Below are 23,015 nucleotides of genomic sequence, written 5' to 3' on the forward strand. Positions count from 1 at the left end.
CTTACTTTTGAATAGACATGTGTAGGATTGTGCTGTCAGTGTCCCGTTTATTTATTATGATTTAGTTTTATTAATTATTATTGGTGTGTATTTGTGCAGATACTGTTAGGGCCCAGTCAACAAGCTATTGAGACGAGTATTTGAATAAGGTGCTGTTCTGTTCTGTGTCTATGCTAGAGCATGGCTGAAGTCTGTGCTCATTGTTGTACATGCTATTTTGTTTGAAGGCAGGGGACTCAGCTAGAATGATGGCTCACAAGTTTCCTTCTGGTTATATGATGATATGCACCAATTTCCAACAGTCTAGACTTGGAAATGCCAAATACATAATGGGGTTTAATTCACTGCAAAACCAATAGCAAATACTAGCTACAAATACTAGCTACAGAGCTACAAACAAGTATACAAATACCAGCTACAGAGCATATGTTTTTAATATACGTAAGAACGCAAGAAGAGCCTTGCAGGATCAGACTGGAGGTAAGGTCCATTCAAATGCCTCCAGGAAGCCCAGATGGCAGCAACTGTTACCTTGCACATGCCTGATCTTGTCTGATCTCGGAAGCTAAGCAGGGTCAGGCCTGGTTAGTACTTGGATGGGAGACCGCCTGGGAATACCAGGTGGTGTAGGCTTATACCAAGAGTCTTTTGAGACTGAAGGTTGCCAACCAGGAAGCCCAGAGGCAGGGCATGGAGGCCATTGTTCTCCCACTTTTGTCCTACATCAACTACTACAGGGGGCATGCTGCTGCCTCTGAACGGTTCGTGCTCTGAATGGTGGTTCTGGAACAGCATCTAGTGTGGCTGAAAAGGCCGATTTGGGAGTGACAATCCCTTCCACACTGGGAGCAAGTGCAGTCTGTCCCTGGCCTGTCTCCCTGGCTATGGACCTTCCTTCTTTGCCTCTTTGCCTCAGTCTGTTGGCCAAGTCTCTCTTCAAACTGGGAAAGGCCATGCTGCACAGCCTGCCTCCAAGCGGGACACTCAGAGGCCAGGGTTTCCCACCTGTTGAGGTCCACTCCTAAGGCCTTCAGATCCCTCTTGCAGATGTCCTTGTATCGCAGCTGATGTAGGGCGCTTTCCTTGCACAAGTTCTCCATAGAGGAGATCCTTTGGGATCTGGCCCTGAAGTTCTCATGTTACATTGTTATTTCTCCTCCCGAGGCTTTGAAATGAGGCAAGGTATACATATCCTGAAGAAAACGTGGCTTTAGGAACAAATGTTCCCTTACTCCAAGGTTGCCTCCCCTCCCATGGGGTATAGCAGGTGCCACATTGGAGAGTTAGGACTGAGTTGTTAAAAGCATCTAGGTGGCACATTAAGGCGCCCTTATTAGTTATTCCCCTCCTCGCCCAGTTCCCAGTCATGAAATAGATTTGCACAGTGCTGTCTTCTTGGTGCATTAGTACAGATGATCTACACTACTGCCATCACAACATGGTCTGGTTATAGTGCCACAAATTAAGGTGATGATATTGTGCTGGCATGGTGACTTGTCCCCCAAACTGATCTGCAGTTTTCTAGGGATATCTACTAGGAAAATATCCTATATGTCATCTTAGTCCAAGTATTCCACATGAACTACTATTAGGATTTTGGTATAGTTCAGCAGCTATGCAAAACATAACCTTATTAGTTTGTATCCTGTATGTTTACTTAGCATCACTGTGATAAATGGATGTCTCTCATATTGGCATGTGGAAATGCAATAAAGAGCTACAAAGTTAAACTGGAAAAATGGTAGAAGGATGATATGATGAAGGTGTTCAGGAGAACAATTTTTTAGCTGAAATTTAAAATGAGATGTCGAGAGATAAAAATAGCAACCTTTAATTTCATACAGATGCATGGTTGTTGGCTTTTGGTAGGTATGTGGAGGAAAGCTGAATATATTACTGTACAGCTGTGTGCTTAATATTCTAAAAGGGTATGCCTAAATTTGGTGGGAGAATCAGGGTCTGTGCATCTTATCTTTGCATTATAGATTGGAGGAGGAGAGCACTGTTACTGCCCTTTTAGAAGCCTGTCCTCCCATCTTGGGCCCTCTAAACAGACAAAGAGCCAGTGGCAGAAAGAAGAGTCTTGTTCCTTTTACCAGTTGACATAAAGTCTGCTGGAATATTCAGTGTGCTGTAGATTAAAGCCTCTTGAACATTTGTTGGGGCAATAAGAGTACTAGATTACTTGCTCCATATCACTCTGTCTCTGATATGCAGTGTATGTACATTTCTTACAGTTTAGCTTTGTAGCTTGGCTCTTGACTCCAGCTTCTCTGGAGGGTGGCTTGAATGTGGGAGAGACACCTGTTTTAGCTGCTAAATTGTCCCATATGAAAAATGTTGCCTAGCTTTATTTCATAGAAGACTATCATGAGGATAAATGAAATAAGGTGGCTTTGGCACAGGGGGGGGGGGGTTGACATCACAGTGTCACATGACATCATGACATTACTTCCAGGTTCACCTGGAGAAGGAGGCGGCATGGACAGCAGAAGCTTTACAGTCTGGTTGCCAACCCTTATGCTGTAGGGGCTTCACCTTCAAGGGGTTCCCCCTACAAGGGGAAGCCTCCATGGGAGACAGGATGGGAGTGGCAACCATATCGCAAAGCGGCCACCACCAGTGCCTCTTCTTTCTCCAGAGAACCTGGAAGTCATAGAGGAGGATCAGGTGCTGGCTGAGGGAAAAAATTGGCACCTGGGGCAGGTGCCCCTTAGACTCTGCTCTTGTTATGCCTCTGTGTGCTATGTGTGCGCTGACATTCAGTTTTCTGTCCACTGCCACATATTTATTGATACACCCTGTCAGTGGCTGAGTGTATGACTTTTTTAGTGGCTAAACGTATAATATATACTACAAATCCCCTCCCAACTGTTCATGTAGAACTAGTATGTGTATTCAATGAGTATGAGAAGGAATTCCTACTGGTAAGTGACTGCGGCATACTGGTTGGAAATAGCCATAATTCACTAGCAGTCCATATTGAGAGCCTGAATTTTATTCTTCAGTATCATCAGCAATGGGAGCTTTGTTTCCAGGGACTAGGGACTCATCTGCTTCATTTCTTGGAAAGCTAGTTATGAGAGCTGCTGCCAATCATGGTTAACAGGAAATAGATCAGGTAGGACTGCTGATTTGGATGATGCAAACTGGCTGCTCAAATGGTCCAGGGATTGCTCATCCCTTTGGGGTATGAAAGTACCCACCCAAATCCCTTTAAAGTTTGTGAGTTCTTGAACACCATTACGAAATGAATGGATGTTGTATGTGAATGTGATGAAAAAACTCTAGATTACTGGCTGCACCAGTTTAAAATCCATGCACTCGTGCTTAACTGTCTTGAAACACTGGTAGGGTGACAACCTCTGTTGGTGTTAAGCCAGCAAAATTTGGAGCTTCACAGATTGGAGACAAGAAGAATGTATCTTATAGTACATTGCCATCTAGTGGTGGACCTCTGTACATCCTGTGCCCAGGCAAAAGAACAGGAAAATAGAATGGGAGGAAGAATGTAAGAAGTTTGTCAGATTTCTCTCTTCCCCCCACCCTCTCGTTCTTCCACTGCGATCTGCTGTCAGGATTTTGTCGTTTATCTGTCCTACAGCTTTCATTAAAGTGAAGCACACCTTTGAGCTACATTATTCATTTTAAATTAACTTTATTACCAGCTTCATGGAACCATTAGCAAGGAAAGCACTTGAAAAAGAAAGCCCTGCGCCACAGGCCTTTCCCCTCCTCCCCCCCCTGTCAATTAACAAACTTTTTGTATTCATCAGTCATCAGTCGTCAGCCAGTGAGTCTGTTCTGTTTAAATGCGCAGGCTTTTTTCACTTAATGCATCCCATCTGTTTCTGAAATAAATTGCAATAATCCGTGTTTAATGTTAATCAATGTATTACTAAATATGCAAATTATATTAAAAGACGTGGTTTGAAAAAGCTTTCATTTGTAAATATGGTAGCTCAAAAGAAGAAGCATATCTAAAAGCTATTTAGCTACAGTAGCCTAACTCTAACACTGTGGCGGATTTATAAAGCGGTGCGCAAGTTGATCTTTCTCCCACAAGGGGATATGTAAAACTGTTGCATATCAGATGTTGTTAACATCTGATGGGCTAGTGCTAACAGTGTAAGAGTCTAATTTTCATTGGCATGTCTTTTATATTTAAATTAATCTTATGCCAGTTTTCTAATTTTTTTTTTTGGTTCTCCTTCCAACATCCCAAAGTCCATGAGGAATTTATGAATTGCAAGGAGAGCAATTTGGAAAGCCTTCTAATCATGGATAAAAATGTAGTGCCTGAGATTATTCCTCCAATGGAGGGTTCTTAGGGCCCAATCCTATCCAATTTTCCAGTGCCGGTACAGCAGTGCCAATGGGGAGTACACTGCTTCCTGTGGTGGGGAGGCAGTCATGGAGACCTCCTCAAAGCAAGGGAATGTTTGTTCCATTATCTTAGGGCTGCATTGTGGTTGCACCAATGCTGGAAAGTTGGATAGGATTGGGCCCTCAATCTCCTCCTGGGTTTCTCATGTTGACTGACCTTCCATACAGTTAGGGAGGGTCACAGACTACCACCTCTCACTGACAGGCTATTCATGTCATTGAAGTTAGCCAGAAAGTGGTGCTCCAAGATCATGTGAAATAGCATTCTCCCTAGCAGAATAGAGATGGATGTGAGGGCTTCTGGGAAGAGAGGAAGGGAAAGTGGGAAGGGCATCTCTGTTGGAAAGAGGTCAAGGAAAATGAAATTGAATGCTTTGAGAGTGGAGTTGGGATTCTTTTTGGCTATATGGCCATCCAATGGTGACAAGCTCAGCAGGGCCTGCATCAGGGGTTGGCATCATAGAGCAGCTGTTGAGAGCCCTGAGAAGGGTCTCCTAGTGATCTCTGCAACCACCTCTGTGTCCATAGTCTTCATGCAGTAGTGGCAGTGACTGCCTTGGGATCCACCCAAGAAGCGGAGAAACTCCATGGTGGAAAGTTTGCTGAAAACCCTTGGAACTTGGATCTGGCATTGTAGTGTGACCCCCCCCCGTGGCTCAGCCCCCTCCCAGGAGGAAGAGTTCCACATCACAAGAGTCGAGGAAGGACATGGCGGGGTCACATCCAGTGCTGATTCAGTATAAATAAAGGAACTTGAGTTCCAGCAGTACTGCTCAGGAGGCTGCTCAGTAGGGATTTATTTGAGGTGTAGGCTTCACAGTCTTTTAAGAGGGGGCAGAATACTTCTCTGGATGCTCCTTTTCCTTTGCTGTTGACTGTCTGAGCCCTTCCAGATGTCTTTTCTGTGGCACTTCACAGTGTAAGGGGCTGCTGCACCCTGCTAAAAGAGCCCAGGTAAGGCTTGGGGTTGAGCTCTTGAGGGGCTGTGAAAGCCCAAAAATACATGAAGGCCCCTGGAAGCTGGGGGTGCTACAGCCCTATAGTTCCTTCCCAGGGACCAGCCACAGCCAAGGAGCAGTGACTGTGCTATCTGCCTCACTTGTTCAGCCCCCTTCTTGGACTGTGGCTTCTGGCACTTCTTTGATCCCCCTTGGCCCTTTCTTGAGAGAGTTCCACCTCTCTTTGTCCCCTGGCTCTCCTCTTCCTCTTCCCTTACTGCTTTCTTTCATCCTTGCTTTTCTGGCTCTCTCCTTTCCACTTCTCATCCACCTTACTTCCTTTCTCTCAGCTCACAGCCTGTTGGTCCTCCTTGTCGTCCCACTTCTTACTTCACTTCCTCTTTCCATCCCATTACACCTGTCCTCCTCCCTCTTGCTTGTCAGCTCCATACACCTCCTCCTTCCTTGCCTCATCTTTACGTGTATCTTGTGAGTTTTCCCTAAAATCTATGATCCTTTAACCTTTTGCAGCAGGCTGTTTATAACAAGCAGCAAGGACTCTCATCACACCACTGGGGGCAGTGTACTTGTGGGTGTGAGTTCTAGTGGATGTGGCACTAACATCTTTTGGAGTGTGTCCAAAACCAAACTAGGATACCACATAATGGGTCTGCTATAGCATGGATTATAGCATGGAGTAATCCATGGATTACTTTTCTTGTCATATTTATATGTTTATTTAAAACAATTATATCCTTTTTCTTATCCAGAGGGCGGTCCAAGTCAATTCATAAGTTAATTCCCAATTTATAAGGAATTAAACATAATAAACTATCAAATACAGGATATATATAAATAGATGTGCATGCCTAGACATGTATTTATACTGCTTTTCAAGTGCTACATGTGGAGTGCCTATTACATTTTACACATTACATTACTATGACACATGGGAATATTTGTATATTTAAATATTTACATGTGATATTCTGGGAACTGTGGGTCAAAACTCAGATGCAAATGATTTCAAAACGGGAGCCAGATTTGGGAGGGATAATGCTCATTTTCCAAAATGAAAGATGCTGAAGTTTGAATCTGCTTGGAAAATGCAGATTCATTCTTGGATTCTGGATCCCTTTGATCCAGAAACCTTATTTTTAAATCTAGCATATGAAAGAAGCTTGGGATTGCTCTGAGGTTTAAAAGGAAAAGGCCTTTTAAACACCAACAGAGTCCGCACAGGATACTTTGGATTCTGAGGCAGAAAGTTCTATTGGTTTTCCCCACCCAACAGCCAAAAATTACAGTAATGAGTCCAATCTTTACTTGTGCCAGAGCAGCGGGTCTGCTCTACCCACATTGTATTCAGTCTTGGAAAGGAGCAGGCTGGAGGACTCCTTGAGGTAATGGGACATTCATCTCCTTACCCTGGGTAAAGCCCCAGCCTGCACAAGGGGCTACTTGGATCCACACCAGCGAAATCTGGTGCACTTCTTGGCTTAAGCTCAAGAAGCTTTGTGTTGGGCTTTCAAGCCTGGGAGGGAGAGTAGGATACAGCCAGTACTGCTGATGCCAATCCTGCCCCCTCCCAGATTTGATCGACACCATTCCACCCCTCCCCGCCCCGTTCCACCCTCTCCTGCCCTTGTGCTGCCCAGTGGGAGTATACCTGTTTGTTAGGCACTCCAACTGGATCCGGCACCACTGGGATGGCGCAGGCCTTTCCACCTGCTCTCCTTATTCTCAAAGTGTCACAGAGTACTTTACAGCACCTTTGTGAGAGCCAAGGCTGGTGCAGTGGTCACTGCATGAGCACTGTGGTGACGTAGGATTGTGCCATAAATAACTGAAAATTTGCTGTCCATTAATGGTGTTCCCAAATCAACAGTATATGGTGGACCACTTCACCCTCTCTATTGGTAGAGCTAGACTTGCTGAACCCAAAGGCACCCATCTTCAATTTTTTTTCACATCTTCCAGGCCTAAGCCCTTGCTCTGAGAATAGATTGGGTGACCAAGCCCCAAGGAGTCCTGGTTCGAATGAAGTCTTTGGAAGGTGCATGACAGCAATTCTCTTGAAGGAACATCCTTTTGCAGGCAGGAGTTAGTGACTTGCTATCCTTGGGGGGAGGTGGAGGTGGTGGGGAGGTGGACATTGTTTATGTGAAACTGCTTTCTGTTGAGTCAGACCATTAGTCCATCTAGGTCAGTATTGCCTGTGCCAACTGGCTAAAGCTCTCCCTCTTTCAGGAGACTTTCCAGCCAAACATGCAGATGCCAGGGATTGAACCTGGAAAGCATGTGCTCTGTGACTGAGCGATGGCCATCCCTTCACTTGCTTGATGCTAAGGCCTCAGAAAATGCATTTGCAATGTCTTGACAGCCATTACTGAAAAATCTGTTTGAACAATACCAACGTCTCTGTGAGACCACAGTTATTGAAACTGTTTGTCGTTATATACCTCTGCATATATTTTATGTATAGTATACTGTATCTACTTAGGACAAACTGATAAAGGCTTTGCTTGTGAAGAAAGATACAGTCAGTTTTTATCATTCTGCAAATGCCGGTTTTTTTGGTCATATAGGGAAAAATCTGTCACATACAAAGGGGCAAAACTTGGTGTGGCCACTCAGAAATTGTGGCAAAAGTTCCTTGATATGCATACTGTAGAGCAGGGATTCTTATCTTTTTTATGATTTCTGACCCCCAGTGGGTTGTCTAATATGTCCCCATATTCCCTTTGCCAGACTGCTGAAATAAATCATCACCAGTCCTATTAGATACAGTATGCCTTCAAAAGATGTCAATAGGAAATGTCATATGGATAGGTAGGAACAAAACGCCTTAGGGTGCAATCCTAACCCATTTTCCAGCACCGACATAAAGGCAGTGCAGCTCCGAGGTACAAGAATAAACATTCCCTTACTTTGAGGAAGGAGTGCTACCCAACTGCAGGATGCAGCACATGCCCCATTGGCACCGCTATGCCAGTGTTGGAAAGTTGGGTAGGATTTGGTCCTTAGTCATATTAATAATACTGATAGTTAATAATCTAACAAGAATTTTTTTAATTGTTCAGATATAGATTCCCATACCCCTATCATTTGATTCCCATACCCCTGATTTTGTCCCTGCTGTGCACTGTAAACATGTATAGGCCTTTGAATTAGGCCTTTTTTGTTTACCCCGATTAACATGACCTTTTGGTTAAACAATGAAGTACACTTGACCTCAGCAAGAAAGGGTTGTAACTGCATGGAATAGCTACCTGGTAGTTTTCCTGCATTTATCAGCAGCATAATCCTAAACATATTCATTTTTCAAATGTTTGGGGCTATGTAAAGCACAATTCTACAAAGAAATATTCACATGCATAATTGGTTTTTTTCAGAAATAGTAAGCCTCAGCTTCTTCACAGACTTAAGTTTTTTTTTCCTCCTGCCACAAGAGAAAACACACAATTGCCTCAAATTCTGTTATAATAGACCCTGCACAATAAAGCTCATATTGTCAGGGTCTATGTGAGGTTGCTACATTCTGTGGTTATAGTTCTGTGGTTTTAAGCAGAATAAAGGGACTAGATGAGTAATGAGAGAGGCTTTACATCTGTACCTCAAAGGATTTGCTGGCAGAGAAGAGGAGAGACTAGACATGGATTTGAGCTCAAAGCATTAGATGCAATAGGGTGAAGACCAATTTCACTTGTGACACTTAAAACACTTTTGAACCTCTCTCCTTTTGGTGTGCATCTGTGAAAAGCTGAAATGCAGTTTTAAATGCATGTGTATCAGGTTTTAAATTGCTTGAGGGCCATGCAGGAAGATGGATTTGCAATTGCGTTTCAACTTCCTTGCAGTTTGTGTATCACCTGTGAAATGTTTTTTGTCACTGCTAACAGAAGAGACATTTTTAGTCTTCCACCTACCATGCTTCCCATAGAGCTTGACACATTTGGGAGTGGATTAAGAAAACATTTAGCCTATACATCTATCTTCTGGATACAATTTAGAAGCTAGAAAATTGTGTCACCACATTTTTGCTTTCTTTACAATGGATCTGACTGAAACTGGTTTGCCATGTTTCATTGCTTGAAAACTCTTATGTACACCAATTGTTTAGGGGAAGGAGGGAGTGGGAGAGAGAGAGTCTGGCTTTACTGGTGCCTTATTGGAGCTCTCATCAACTACAGCAAAAATGAGACAGAGGCAGAAGGAAAACGTGGCTGAGGAAGAAAGCATTGATTCTGATCTGATTCTGATCCCTCACAGGTGTAGGGCTAGAAATCCAGATGCTGACATGAAGCCGCATTGATGGCAGTCGTCACCCATAACTTACCAGGTTCCATGCCTAACGCACAGGTTGTTATCCTGAAGGTACCCATATCCCCCCTTTCAATCCTGGCTCCATTCCTGACCCACCACATTCCTGACCCACCACATTCTTGCAAGCTCTATGTCTAGAAACATAAATAGACCAACCAGTTCTGTTATCCTCCAATGCTCCAAGCATAGGCTTTGGGTTGTCCCTGGCTTCACACAAGAGGACACTGTTGTGTGTCCTAATAAAAATGTGGGAATTCTGGTGACATGACATGCTTTGCCACAGTATAGATAAAGCAAGTTCACCTGACTCAGCTGCTATCACCATATATCTCTTCTCTGGTTCCTATATCTTATTTGAACTATTCAAGGTTAAATGGTGGGATAATTTCCTGCTCCTCAAAACACATTTTTATAGATTAAGGCATTATATCCAAACCTGCAGCACAAATTTGTTTGGTCTGTGACTTTACTACATTTTGGCGCATTCTAAATAACATCACACCATTGAATTCAAATTATATAGGAACTTGCTTTACACTGAGTCAGATGTCCATATTGCCCAGCTGCTCAGGCACTCTGGTTGAGGTTATCCCGAGTAGTAGCTCTTCTACTGAATACCCTCTTCATGCCTGGAAGTGGCAGGGAGTGAAGCTGGGATATTCTAAATGAAAATAATTTGCTCCAGCTCTGATCCAGAAAGAAGACAACAGATAGAGGGAAAACAGCTTTCCCTTCAAAATAATTTCCCCCCAAATATTTTCCATTACAACAACACTGTTTCAGGTTTTTTTTCTCCCAGTATCCCATTTGCTTCTACATAGTAATTTTATATGGATTCCATCGTAATACAACATCAGTTTAATATTCATGTGTAATAAAACCTAAGGCATAATTGAATTCACACTTTTCTCATAAAGCTGTTGAAATGTAACTAATTTGACTATAGTTATGATCTTTAAAATCTGAATGGTACCTTTTTTACTGAAGAGTTACTGCAGGACCTCATTATCATGTGGACTTTAATATGCTGAATACAGTTAAGGGACATGATTTCATTCCTCATGGATGAGTTCACAGCCATTGCACTGGAGCACCAGGATGTGTACAAATTGGATTCTTTAAAAATAAACAGAAGAGAGCAAAGCTGTAATTCTTTTGTTCAAATCCACCGCATGGGTGAGGAAAATGTATTTTTAAATAGGAGGATGAGAATCCTCCATTATGAAAACAATCACATTAGAAAAACAGGGTTATAATGCCATCTGGGGGTGTGTAGGAATATCACAGCTACTCTGTCTTGTAATGTCTTTAGCCCTGATCCGACAGCTTCTCTGACAGCGAAAGTAATCTGCTCTGAACGCCATTAATCAAATTGCACATGACTGTATGAAGAGCTTCTTATTATTAATCATTGTTTTATGAATAACATGGTGAGAAATAAAATGCCACACTCATATTGGACAGACGGTGAACCTTTTTATGATTCACTATTGACTGTGTGCAATTGATGCCAAGAAACCATTAGCTAAAAAGCCAGCACTGGAATGAGGCAGCAGACAATATATGGTATATTTCCGTCATCACTAAAACATTCATTAGAAATACTGTAACACGTGTGGAAAAACATGAATGAAAAGCTATGAGAGACTGTGGGAAAGATCAGTTGAACAGTATGTCTCTTGGCTCCCATTAAGCTGCCTACAGGTTCTCCCTAGAATCCAAAAATGGTGACAAAAAGAAGGGCTCAATTAAGTCACCAAGACATATGCCAGCAAAAGCTTCTTTTAGCTCATTTCCATTAAGAGCTTTCCCATCAACAGCAATTTTCTTTATACCCAGGGGACAGAACAGAGGTTTTGCTTGCCTGCCCACCTTTCCATTCCCCTTTGCTGCTTTTTTTTACTCTGCACATACTCTGTGTGTGTCTTTGCCAGTTGGTATGTAGAGTTGTCTATCTATATTTTAAAAATACCTGGGACTGTGCCTGAGTGCCTCTGAGCATGTGCCAATAACCTTTTCCCTCAAGGGGAACAAAGCTTGTTCTCTAAAAGAAAAAAATACATAAGGGCAAAGTGCTTCTGAGCACATGAAGGCTGCCTTTCCCTTGTGAAAGGAATGCTCTGTACAAATATGCCCTAGTATTTTAGGATCCTGCACCCTGCAATCAAATAAAAATGTATAAAAATGCAGCAGACACATGAGCATTGCCCTGGTTGAGAGGCACCCTGGGCAAGATGGTAGGCAGTGTGGCTTTACTACAAATGCAGCTGCCTCCTTTATGGAATGCCTCAGTGCACATTATGGCAAACTACACGTGCACAGCAAGAGAAAAACTGCTCAGCTGGAATATTTTTCTGGCTTTTAATCCTGCAATTCTGGCAAATGTTTGAGAGCATATCATTCTGTCTGGTTCTATAAATTCTGGCCACTTGGTAACTCTAGGAAGAGCTAGAGTCCGGGAACAGAGAATCTCCGGTTTATGAGTCATTGTTCTTCTCTCTTGCCATGTGCTCCCTGTCTATCCCTGTTTCCCATATTAAAATGAGCCCACTTTGCTTTTTCGCAGGCCCTAGCCACTGAGCACATGCAGCTCCAGGGTCTCCTTCCCCCTCCCTTCTTTGAGTCACACTGGCCACTGATTTGTAAGAAAGCTATGCAAAAGTCCTGGTTGCTAATATGAGGAATCAAAGCTCACTCCTTTCCTTCATCTTCAGGATTCCTTTGTACTCTAACCAAGCAGGGTCAGAGAAAATGAACTTCTGTGTGCCAGAGAATATGTACAGGGCTGTTTGGAAGAGAAGAGTTGTGGACTAGAGTGTCTCCTGGGAACCACTCCAGGCCACTTACAGTACCCACACATTTCCAATTCCCTTTTCCTGCTTTAAAAAGATCTTAGGAGCAGGAGGCAGTAGTACAGGTGGGGGTGCACGCTTGCACTCATTGCAAGCGGTGGATGTGGCAATGGCTAAGTTCATAAGAACATAACATAAGAACATAAGAACAGCCCCACTGGATCAGGCCATAGGCCCATCTAGTCCAGCTTCCTGTATCTCACAGCGGCCCACCAAATGCCCCAGGGAGCACACCAGATAACAAGAGACCTCATCCTGGTGCCCTCCCTTGCATCTGGCATTCTGACATAGCCCATCTCCAAAAACAGGAGGTTGTGCACACACATCATGGCTTGTACCCCATAATGGATTTTTCCTCCAGAAACTTGTCCAATCCGATTTTAAAGGCGTCCAGGTCAGTCACCATCACCACATCCTGTGGCAAGGAGTTCCACAGACCAATCACACGCTGAGATATGGGGTGTTCCCTTCATGTGGGAGGTGAGTGAGTGGGGTGTGAGTGAGTGAGAGAGAGAGAGAGAGAGAGAGAGAGAGAGAGAGACAGAGAGAATTGTTGAGGCTGGCCCTGCCTTGTTCTTGAAACAACCCAGCAAAGAAGAGAGATATTTTTTCATAGGAGAACTATGTTAAACCCTGAACAGCTTGACTTGGGAAAGATGATTAGGAAATAAAAAGGGGAGTATTACAAGAATTTTGCCAGTTTGAGTTGGGACTAATGGGGATGTAGAGGGCGAGCATAGTGGCTGTGGCTACTGCGGCATCCTATCCCCCCTCCCAGGCCTAAAAGCCTGGCATGTAGCAGCCCAGATTTGTACAATGGCACGGATCCAAGTAGCCTCATAGAGGTTGCTGGGGCTTGACCCAGGATAAAGGGACAAATGCCCCTCCCCCTGATACCTCCAGCAGCCTCTATTCCTTTGCTGTATTTATAGCCCAATCCTATGCATGTCTACGCAGAAGCAAGTCCTGCTGAGTTAGGTGGGGCTTACTCCCAGGAAAGTGCATGGGATTGCACTCTTAGTGAAGACTGCACTGGCCTCGCTGGATCGCAGAGCAGGTGTATCATTAGGATTGTGCTCCCATATGCTGAATCTCGAGTAGATGGAAAACAAATGCAGACAGCTTTCTTGGCTGGCAGACAGTACTTTGTTGTGTGTCTGGAAGCTCAAATCTTTGGTGTGGCATCTTTAACCATGGTTAGCCCAAACCATGACTTTGTGCTGCATTTGAGTCTAGTCAGTGACAGAAATTCAACCCTAGTGTGCCCCAACCATAACAGGGTTGCAGCCCCCTAGCAGCCTCTTCCCTGACTTTGGTTTGTGACTTCAACCCTACTCCAGCCTGGCCTCCCAGTGCTGATGCAGCTGTGCCAACAGGACAGGCACTGCATCCTGCTTTGGGGGATATAAACATGGAGGCCTCTTCAAGGTGAGGGAATGTTTGTCCTCCTATCTCAAGGATGCATAGCGGCAGCAACTGCTGCCCCCCAAGCACCAGGGGCGTTGGCCCCCCTGCCCCCCCAGGTACGCCACTGCCCTGCACAGGCTGAAGGGGCTGGATGCTGGACCTTTAAAGAGGGGCTTTTGGAGAAAGGGGAGAGAAGAGCAACCCTCACCTCAGACTGGTGTGGAACTGTGCCGACAAAACCAGTGGCAGGAGAAGTGGGTCGCGGTGACACCCCCAAGCGCCCAACCACCTGGCGCCAGGGCCCCCGCTGCCCCCCCCCGTGCACAGTGCCCAGCCCCTTCAGCCTGGGCAGGGCAGTGGGGCACCAGGGGGGCAGTGGGGGCCGGGGCACCAGGTGCCCCACTGCCCTGCCCAGGCTGAAGGGACTGGGCCTGGGGGGCTGCCACCCTTTTATGTTTGGAACAGAGAGGCAGCGGCAGTTGCTGCCAAGGAACGAGTGAGCTGTGACCTGCCTTCCGCGTCTCCCAGCTGCACAGCACAGCTCAGAGGGAGGTGGGAGGGGCGCGCGAAAGGAAGGCACGTCGATCCATCATTCGGTGTTCGACTCATCGCGCCCAGCCCAGGAGAGAGAGCGCGCAGCAGCCGCCTTGTTTTGGCCATCTCAGGATTCGGGGATCGATTAGCGGCGGTGGCTCCCCTCCCTCCCGCTCGCGCCTATCCCCGGCACCGCCAAAAGCCACGCCCACCGGGCTGTCGGTTGGCCGCGCACGGGCGGACGTGCGCGCGCGGCCAACCACAGCGACAACAGGAAACGGCGGCGGGCGAGTCGCAAGCTGTCAGGTGGCTGCTGTGGGGCGTTGGGGCTGCCGTTGCCGTCCCCACACCGGGCGAGGGGCTCCCTCTCTGGCCATGCTGCGGTGGCTGATAGGAGGGGGGCGCGAGCCGCAGGGCTTGGCTGAGGTAATTGCTGCTGCTGCTGCCGCCGGTGGGCAGGCGGGTGTCGTGCTGAGGCTGGCGAGGGCAGGAACCCGCGGGGGACTCGCTCTTAGTGGAAGCGTCTGCCTGTCTGTCTGTCGCCAGCCTTGGTGTTTAGGATGCTGTCGTCTATACCTGCTTAGCTCAGGCGGGCAGCCTCGTTGCTGATGCCCCAGGCGCTCATCTGTGGAACTCCTTGCCACAGGATGTGGTGATGTCACCAGCGCCTCTAAAAGGGGATGGGAGAGACTTCTGGAGGAAAAGCCCATCACAGGCTACAAGCCATGATGGGTCAGTGCAGCCTCCTGACTTTAGAAGTGGGCTGCCTCAGGTGGGGAGGGGGCACCAGGATGCAGGTCTCCTATTGTCTTGTTGCTCCCTGAGGCATCTGGAGGGGCTGTTGTGAGATGCAGGAAGCTCCACTAGATCGGCCTTTGGCATGATCCAGCAGGGCTCTTCTTATGGAGGTGGCAGCACTTTTGAAAGGTCTTTCTCAAAGGAAATATTTGGTTACCCAGCATGTGGTTAGTCTGTGGAACTCCTTGCCACAGGATGCGGTGGTGGCATCTGGCCTGGATGCCTTTAAAAGGGAATTGGACTGATTTCTGGAGGAAAACTCCAGAAATTGCACATACCCATCATGGCTTGTAACCTGTGATGGTTACAAGCGATGATGGGTATGTGCAGCTTCCTGATTTTAGAAGTGGGTTATATCAGAGTGCCAGATGCAAGGGAGGGCACCAGGATGCAGGTCTCTTGTGGTCTTGATTGCTCCCTGAGGCATCTGGTGGGTCCCTGTGAGATGCAGGAAGCTGGACTAGATGCACCCTGGGCCTGATCCAGTGGGACCCTTCTTTTGTAGGTGGCAGTACTTCTCAAAGGTCCATGTCAAAGGAAATATTTAGTTACCCAGCGTGTGATTAGTCTGTGGAACACCTTGCCACAGGATGTTATGATGGCACCTGGCCTAGATGCCTGTAAGAGAGCATTGGACAAATTGATAGGGCAGGAGGTCTGGTCTAGAGGGTTGAGCCTCCATTTGCCTGAAGATAACATCTGAAGGTCGCCAGTTCGAGGGCACCAGCACCGTGCAACCTTGAAGCAGCTGACAATCTGAGCCAAGTTATTAACATAAGAACATAAGAACATAAGAACAGCCCCACTGGATCAGGCCATAGGCCCATCTAGTCCAGCTTCCTGTATCTCACAGCGGCCCACCAAATGCCCCAGGGAGCACACCAGGTAACAAGAGACCTCATCCTGGTGCTCTCCCCTACATCTGGCATTCTGACTTAACCCATTCCTAAAATCAGGAGGTTGCGCATACACATCATCGCTTGTACCCCATAATGGATTTTTCCTCCAGAAACTCGTCCAATCCCCTTTTAAAGGCGTCTAGGCTAGATGCCAGCACCACATCCTGTGGCAAGGAGTTCCACAGACCGACCACGCGCTGAGTAAAGAAATATTTTCTTTTGTCTGTCCTAACCCGCCCAACACTCAATTTTAGTGGATGTCCCCTGGTTCTGGTATTATGTGAGAGTGTAAAGAGCATCTCCCTATCCACTCTGTCCATCCCCTTATCCACTTATTCCATCTGCTCTGAGCGTGGGAGGATGGAGGACAGAATGTGCGGCCAGATCAAGAATGGAACATCTGATTGTTGTGGTTTCTTGAAAGATAGAACCTTTCTAATTGTAAAAATCCCTACAGGGATTTAAATTGCCTGCCCATGTAAACCGCCTTGAATAAAGTCCGAGGAGAAATCTGAGGACCTAGAAAGGCGGTATAGAAATACCTGTATTATTATTATTATTATTATTATTATTATAGAGGAAAAGTGCACCACAGATACAAGCCGTGATTGATTTGTTCAGCCTCCTGGCAACCTCAGAACTAGGCCAGATGAAAGGGAGGGCACCAGGATGCAGATGTGTTGTTGTCTTATGTGCTGCTTGAAGCATCTGGTAGGCCCCTTTGAGATGCAGGAAGCTGGAATAGATGAACCTGCTGGAATAGATAACCCCTGCTAATTGGGTAAGAGGCACTTTTTCAAGTGGGTGCTCCTTTTTTTAGCAGGGGGAGAGTAACTGGCCCACCTCACCCCAGCACTGTCTGTTCTAATGGCTGTCTGCTGGTGTTCTTTTTGCATCTTTTTAGATTGTGAGCCCTTCTGGGACAGGGAGCCATTTAGTTATTTGATTTTTTCTCTGTAAACCGCTAAGTGAACTTTTAGTTGAAAAGCGGTATATAAATACTGTTGTTGTTGTTGTTGTTGAACCTCTAGCCTGATCCAGCAAGGTTCTTATACATCTGAATTAATGAAGAATATAGCGGAGCTGTACATCCTGTTTTCTTGCTCAAGGCAAAAAGAAACTTCTTGCTTAAAAACAACAACTCTTGGATTCACTGCTTCTCTATGTCTAGTGAAGCTGAGGTGTCTCAGGTTTGTGGCCCTAAATGGATCCCATGCAGCTAAGGTACATCAGGGTGTCCAGCCTTTTCATGTGTGCTCACCTCTTAAAAAATATTTATTTCCAAAGCATTTTCATGGAATCATAGAGTTGGAAGGGACAGAAAAAGTAATGTAATCCAACCCCCTGCCTATAGCAGGAAATCCTCCTAGAGGATCTCCCGCAGGTGCTTACAGTATTTTTTATTCAGTTTTTACAGTTTACCAGCACTTGAAACTACTGTCAGCTCCCTTCTTTGTTGAACCTCTTCCTACAAAATGTGAGGGCCACTGTTTCCTAATCAATGTATATTGAAAGTTCTTTAAGCTTATTCTGTAAAATCTCAGTGCTTAGTTCAATGACTTATTTCTGTGAACTAAAGGGAGTCACTTTAGTCAGTAGTCAGTCGCTTCAGAAGTTTCAAAGAGTATAGCCTGTCTTCTTATTGAGTTTTGGAGAGGGAGTAAGTGGTCAAAGGCACTATTTTCCTGGAAATCAGAATATTCTGTGTTTTAATTTGATAGTTCAGCTGTTATGAGTGCTGTTCCTGTTGAGGTGCACAGTAGCATGGCTGCGCATCTCCCAGCAGAGCTCCACACAGTGCAGCTGTGAAAGGGAGCTGAACATCAGCATGGACCCCTTAGAGCAGTGGTTCTCACACATTTAGCACCTTGACCCACCTTTTTAGAATGAGAATCTGTTGGGACCCACCAGAAGTGATGTCATGACCGGAAGTGACATCATCAAGCAAGAACATTTTTAACAATTCTAGGTTGCAATCCTACCCCACTTACCCAAGACTAAATACCATTGATGATCATTGTTAAAAGAATATACATAGTAGCTTGTTAAAAGTACAGGTCTGTCACATTTCCCCAAATGCAGTCACATACTATGGTAGCATCAAGTCTAATAAATTAAAAATAAAATATTGAAAAGAATGGGGACCCACATGAAATTGGCTTGCAACCCATCTAGTGTGTCCTGCCCCAAAGTTTGAGAAACATTGCCTTAGTGGGAATGCAGGTTATGAGTATAGATCAATAGACTATTCTTTCAGACTAGTGGGTTTTTAAAGAAGAGTGGTTTATAAGAAAATAACCATAGATTGGTATCTTGGTTTGTTAACAAATTATGGCTTGTACAAACCAGTTTCCTATTTGGGCAAAATGGAAAACTGCAGTTTGATGCAAACTTCAATGTGTATGAAGTGGGGAAAGAAGAGAGCACGTGAAGCTGAGGTTCACCCTGATTTGTGGATGTAAGGACTGGTTTATGAATGAGTTCCTTAGGCTGCGTGTTATATGAAAAGTGCTGCCTCTTTTTCTTTTTTTTTAACAACCTGTTGCCAGTCAATTGATGGCCCTGAGTTCTTGTACTCTGGGAAAAGAGGTCTATTTCCCTTTATTTTTTTTTTTAATTTCCACACCATTTCTAATAATTCATTCAGTTTTTTTATAACTCTATGTTGTACCTTTTCTTTGGGTTCTTTCCAAACTAGGAAGTACCTACTTCTTAATTCTTTCTTTCCAGAGAAGTTACTTCACCCTCTGATCACCCTCTGAACAAGTTCTCTAGCTCTGAGATGTCCTTTCTTGGATGGAGCTGTACACAACTTTCTGAATGTGGTTATACCATAGATTTATACAATGCTATTATGAGACTGGCTGTTTCATTTTGATTCCCTTTTAAAGAATTCCTTATGTTAAACTAGCGTAATACCCGTGCTCCGTTACGGTATTTAACTACTTTAAATCCATTTTGACTCCAGTGAACTTTCCTTTGATTGCAATGAACAATTGAAATTCAGCTCAACTACCCCATGTCAGGCAAAACCCTGTAATTATTGAAAGTCATTGTTCCAGCACATTTTTTTGTTTAATTGTTATTTTTGTGTTCTGAATTGATTATGTGCTGTAATAGCATAGTACCCATGCTTTGGAAAGGTATTCGCAAAAATAAAGGAAAGCAAATTAGAAAAAGTATATCTAGTTTGAACAAAGTAAAGCGTGTTGCTGCAGAAAAACTATGAAGTAAACTTCGAAGTATAACATTTGATAAAGAGAAGATTGTAGTGAAAAAAATATAGCAAAAAATACCAGTGACTTTTGAGCTCATTCTGCAGCAGGCTATGTGGAACTACCCATGTGAGAAGCAGTTCTCCCTCCAGTCATTCTCTGTCCCCTTAAGCAACTGCCCTTGGGACTTGTTGATGGGACTTGTTGATGGTCGTAGCAATGCAGATCTCGGGGGGGGGGGGAACTGCAGTCTCTTGAAGAGGTACTCTGATGATATGAGTGGTATGCATGATATGAACACAGTCCCCCATGCACAGCAGGTGAACACTGTGACCTTGATGACATTCCTGTGGAGGGCTTTACTTGCAGCCTGGTGCGTTGCAGAATTTGGGTGGGTTGAGGTTCTGAAGCAACAGTACTGGAGCCTCCACTTCAAGGAGAAGCTTGTGGACTGGGAAGCCAGGAGGGTTGAGGATGTTGAGGAACTCCATGGGGTAGTGGACCACATCATCAGTTTGTACCACCTAACTCTCCTCTCACTGGAACATAGGGATAAGCAGAGAAATGCCTTCTGTGAGGGAAGCTAGACACCCAAGTCTAGAGCCAGTGCTCCCCTCTTACTGGAACACAGGAAAAAGCAGAGCAGTGCTCCTGAGAGGGAAGGTTGACTGTGCCACACAACTCTTGAGCCAGTACCCCTCCTTAACTCTCCTCTCACTGGAACACAGGGATAAGCAGAGCAATGCCTCCTGTGAGGGAAGCTGCCATTAGATTGTGCCACACAACTCTTAAGCCAGTGCCCCTTCCTCTCTCACTAGAACGCAGAGATAAGCAGAGCAAGGGCTGGTGATAGCACAGGTTCTCAGGAGTAAGGCTTGTCAAAATCCTGAGATAGCAAAACTTCTCATTGAGCCGGACATGCACTTCATTTACTGTTCAGAGTAAAGACTAAAATGACTATTTTTCTGTTATTTTACTATTTTGAGTTTAGTATACTCTCTTAAATAAACATCTTACTGTCTTTGTAAACATCTTTGTAAACATCTTATTGTCTACATAAGAAATGCCCTGCTGGATCAGGCCCAGGACCCATCTAGTTCATTTTCCTGTATCTCATAGCAGCCCACCAGATTCCTCAGGGAGCACACACAGGACAAGATACTTGCATCTTGCTGCTACCTCCCTGCATGTAGCATTCTATTTATGGTCACACACCCCAGCGAAAACACCAGATTGCAATTGGGTTTAACTTGTGCTATTTTATTAAACACAGTGACCAGTTTTTAATGCATGAAACCTACTGAGTGTACCTTTCATCCCTCACCAGTCTGGAGTAGGCCCCCCCAGAAAAACACAACTAAAGTTATTGTTTCTGGGTGCTACCCAAAGTACAGTATTAGAACTGGAAACATTTATTGATCACTAAGAGATGCAGATAACAAATGTGGCAATTTACAGTTTTATTTTTCTGTCTTTATGGATTTCTAGAAATCTGTGCAGACCATAGGTGAAGAGCAAACACAAAATCCCTACACTGAGCTCCTTGTGCTGAATGGTCATCATGATATAGTGCGTTTTCTAGTGGCAATAGATGATTACAGGTAAGACATTACTTTTATAATTTACTTTTGTACCATTGGGATGATGTCTGTCAAAGTCTTTAAAAACGAATTTTCTGTTTTTCTTCCTAAAATTGAAGAAAAAATGCAGGTAACAGATATAAAATATAGATTGGTTAAGAAGTCTTACAAATTTTTTTAGAGAAATCTGATTAAAATGTACGCCTTAAATGGAATCTTTCGTCATTGGCACTTAATTTCTTAAAAAATTTGAAAGCATTAGCTTTATTAGTATCGCTATTAGGAAAAACAGTACTTCAAACAGCAGTTAGAGATTTATTACAAAAACAAATTAGTTCACTGTTATTGTGAAACATCGAAACTAAATATTTTAAAAAAATTATAATGAATAGCTTTTCATAATGTTAGGTAAGACTTTCATAAATATGAGCAATTCACTTAACTTCTTTTTGACTTTTATCCTGGGACACCAGTATCAGCTCACTATTAGAAATTTTAAAATGGAAAAAAATTGAAATGAACAAATTAAATCAAAGTGACACGGGGTGCATCAGAACCACACCAGCTATGTAGCTGGAATAAGTCTCAGGAGAGGAAAGGGGCAGGATCTTCCTGGGATCAGGAGGGGGCAGATGACCTCCTTTTCCCAGACATGGCCTCCATTTCTACTTTCTGTCCAGGGTCAGGGAGGAATTTTCATTAATTTCAAAATATCCTCCAAAACACACTTGTCACCAGCTGTGAACACCTGAGGGCCCAATCCAACTTTCCAGCACCAGTGCAGCCATAATGCAGCCCTGAGGTAAGGGAACAAATGTTTCCACACCTTGAGGAGGCCTCTGTGACTGCCTCCCCACCCCAGGATGCAGTGCACGCTCCGTTGGCACAGTTGCACCGGGACTGGAAAATTGGATAGAATTTGACCCTAAGTGGGCTGTTCAGAGGAAGGAACAGCATGCAAGGGACCAGAGGAAGGAGCCAGCAGGCATGTGCACAGCAGTGGAGCAACTTCCTTCTGGCAGGAAGATAGGATTGGGCTGTTAATCTGGCTGCTTGAGATACTTGTAACAAGTGCGGAACAGCATTTTAAAACAAATTCAAGATATTTAGTGTTAAACAGCCAGATTCCCCCCAATTTTATAAATGATCTAGTAGCAAAAATGTATTTGCATATAAGCCACAAAACACTGAATATTCCTTGAGTAGATCAGTTGGGCATTCCAATTGTTTATGTTTAGTATGCTTTGTCATTAATTGTGCTGTTAAACAAGATACTACTGTCATTTCTTTCCATTAAAATTAGCATTGTTACTTGGTTTCTGAAATGATTTTGCTTAGTTTCCATAGTTCTTTCATTGCATTTTTTGTCAGCTGTTGTAAGCCAGGTTTCACGCTTCAGCTCTTTAGATAATATCATCTTATTGAGAATTTTGCAGAAGGATTTTCTTGTTTTCTCGGTGGCTCAGCTAAAACCAGTGAGTGGAAAATTTTCTCAGATTGGTTTCTGAAGATACTAAATAAATCCTGTATCAACCTAACAGACAGCTGCTTTTCACTTCTTTTCTTTTGTGTTTTTGAACATGAAGAGAGGGTCATATTGATTGCAAGAGCACTAAAGAAGGCTAAGCCTCAGCAAGAGTCTTCCAAAGAATGGAATGAGATAAAATTGCAAGTAACACTCTGGCATTTGACACATTAAACTAAACTGAATTCATAACACATTTTAAGAATAGCTTTCTCTGTTGCTCGTTTGACCAGTCTTTGCTCCTCTAGGAAACAGACAAGGGTATAGAGGATGGTGATCATGACTGGAAAAGAATCAGGTGACCCATGAAATACTAGCTTGGTGAAAAGAATCCATCTGTAGGATTGGTAGCTCTTTCACAAACCCTTTATATGAAATTCTGTACTTCATATTTCTAACCAAGTACATCTAGTACTCTATATACATTGAGCTATAAATGCTTTATTTCTATAATATTTCAAAAAGAATCTTGGACTGTGAAATAACACGTGATTGCTAGTGGAATACAACATTTCAGATTTGAATTCAACTTGCAATTATTGTAAAAGAATTTAT

General features: G+C 44.2%; 1 protein-coding gene, 1 long non-coding RNA gene and 1 pseudogene across 3 annotated transcripts in view; 2 read left to right on the plus strand and 1 right to left on the minus strand.

The window, feature by feature from the left end:
• Positions 1 to 516: 516 nt before the first annotated feature.
• LOC136642486 (5S ribosomal RNA) lies at positions 517 to 633 on the plus strand (annotated as a pseudogene).
• A 3,114-nt stretch (positions 634 to 3,747) lies between these two features.
• On the minus strand, positions 3,748 to 14,200 carry LOC136639385 (uncharacterized). The gene is made up of 3 exons (XR_010793673.1): positions 14,118 to 14,200; positions 10,624 to 10,766; positions 3,748 to 3,851 (listed from the first exon to the last, which is right to left on the minus strand). It is a non-coding gene; the product is annotated as an uncharacterized lncRNA (long non-coding RNA).
• Positions 14,201 to 14,711: 511 nt separating this feature from the next.
• Positions 14,712 to 23,015, plus strand: part of WDR41 (WD repeat domain 41) — a 32,041-nt gene continuing 23,737 nt past the window's right edge. For both annotated transcript variants that reach the window (XM_066613516.1, XM_066613515.1), the window contains exons 1-2: positions 14,712 to 14,869; positions 20,844 to 20,956. In XM_066613516.1, the coding sequence (XP_066469613.1) occupies positions 14,819 to 14,869; positions 20,844 to 20,956 (164 nt within the window). In that variant the 5' untranslated portion in view covers positions 14,712 to 14,818. The remainder of the gene's footprint in view (positions 14,870 to 20,843; positions 20,957 to 23,015) is intronic.

The sequence above is a fragment of the Tiliqua scincoides genome, chromosome 2 (genome assembly GCF_035046505.1).
Source record: "Tiliqua scincoides isolate rTilSci1 chromosome 2, rTilSci1.hap2, whole genome shotgun sequence".
In the NCBI taxonomy this organism is placed as follows: domain Eukaryota; kingdom Metazoa; phylum Chordata; class Lepidosauria; order Squamata; family Scincidae; genus Tiliqua; species Tiliqua scincoides.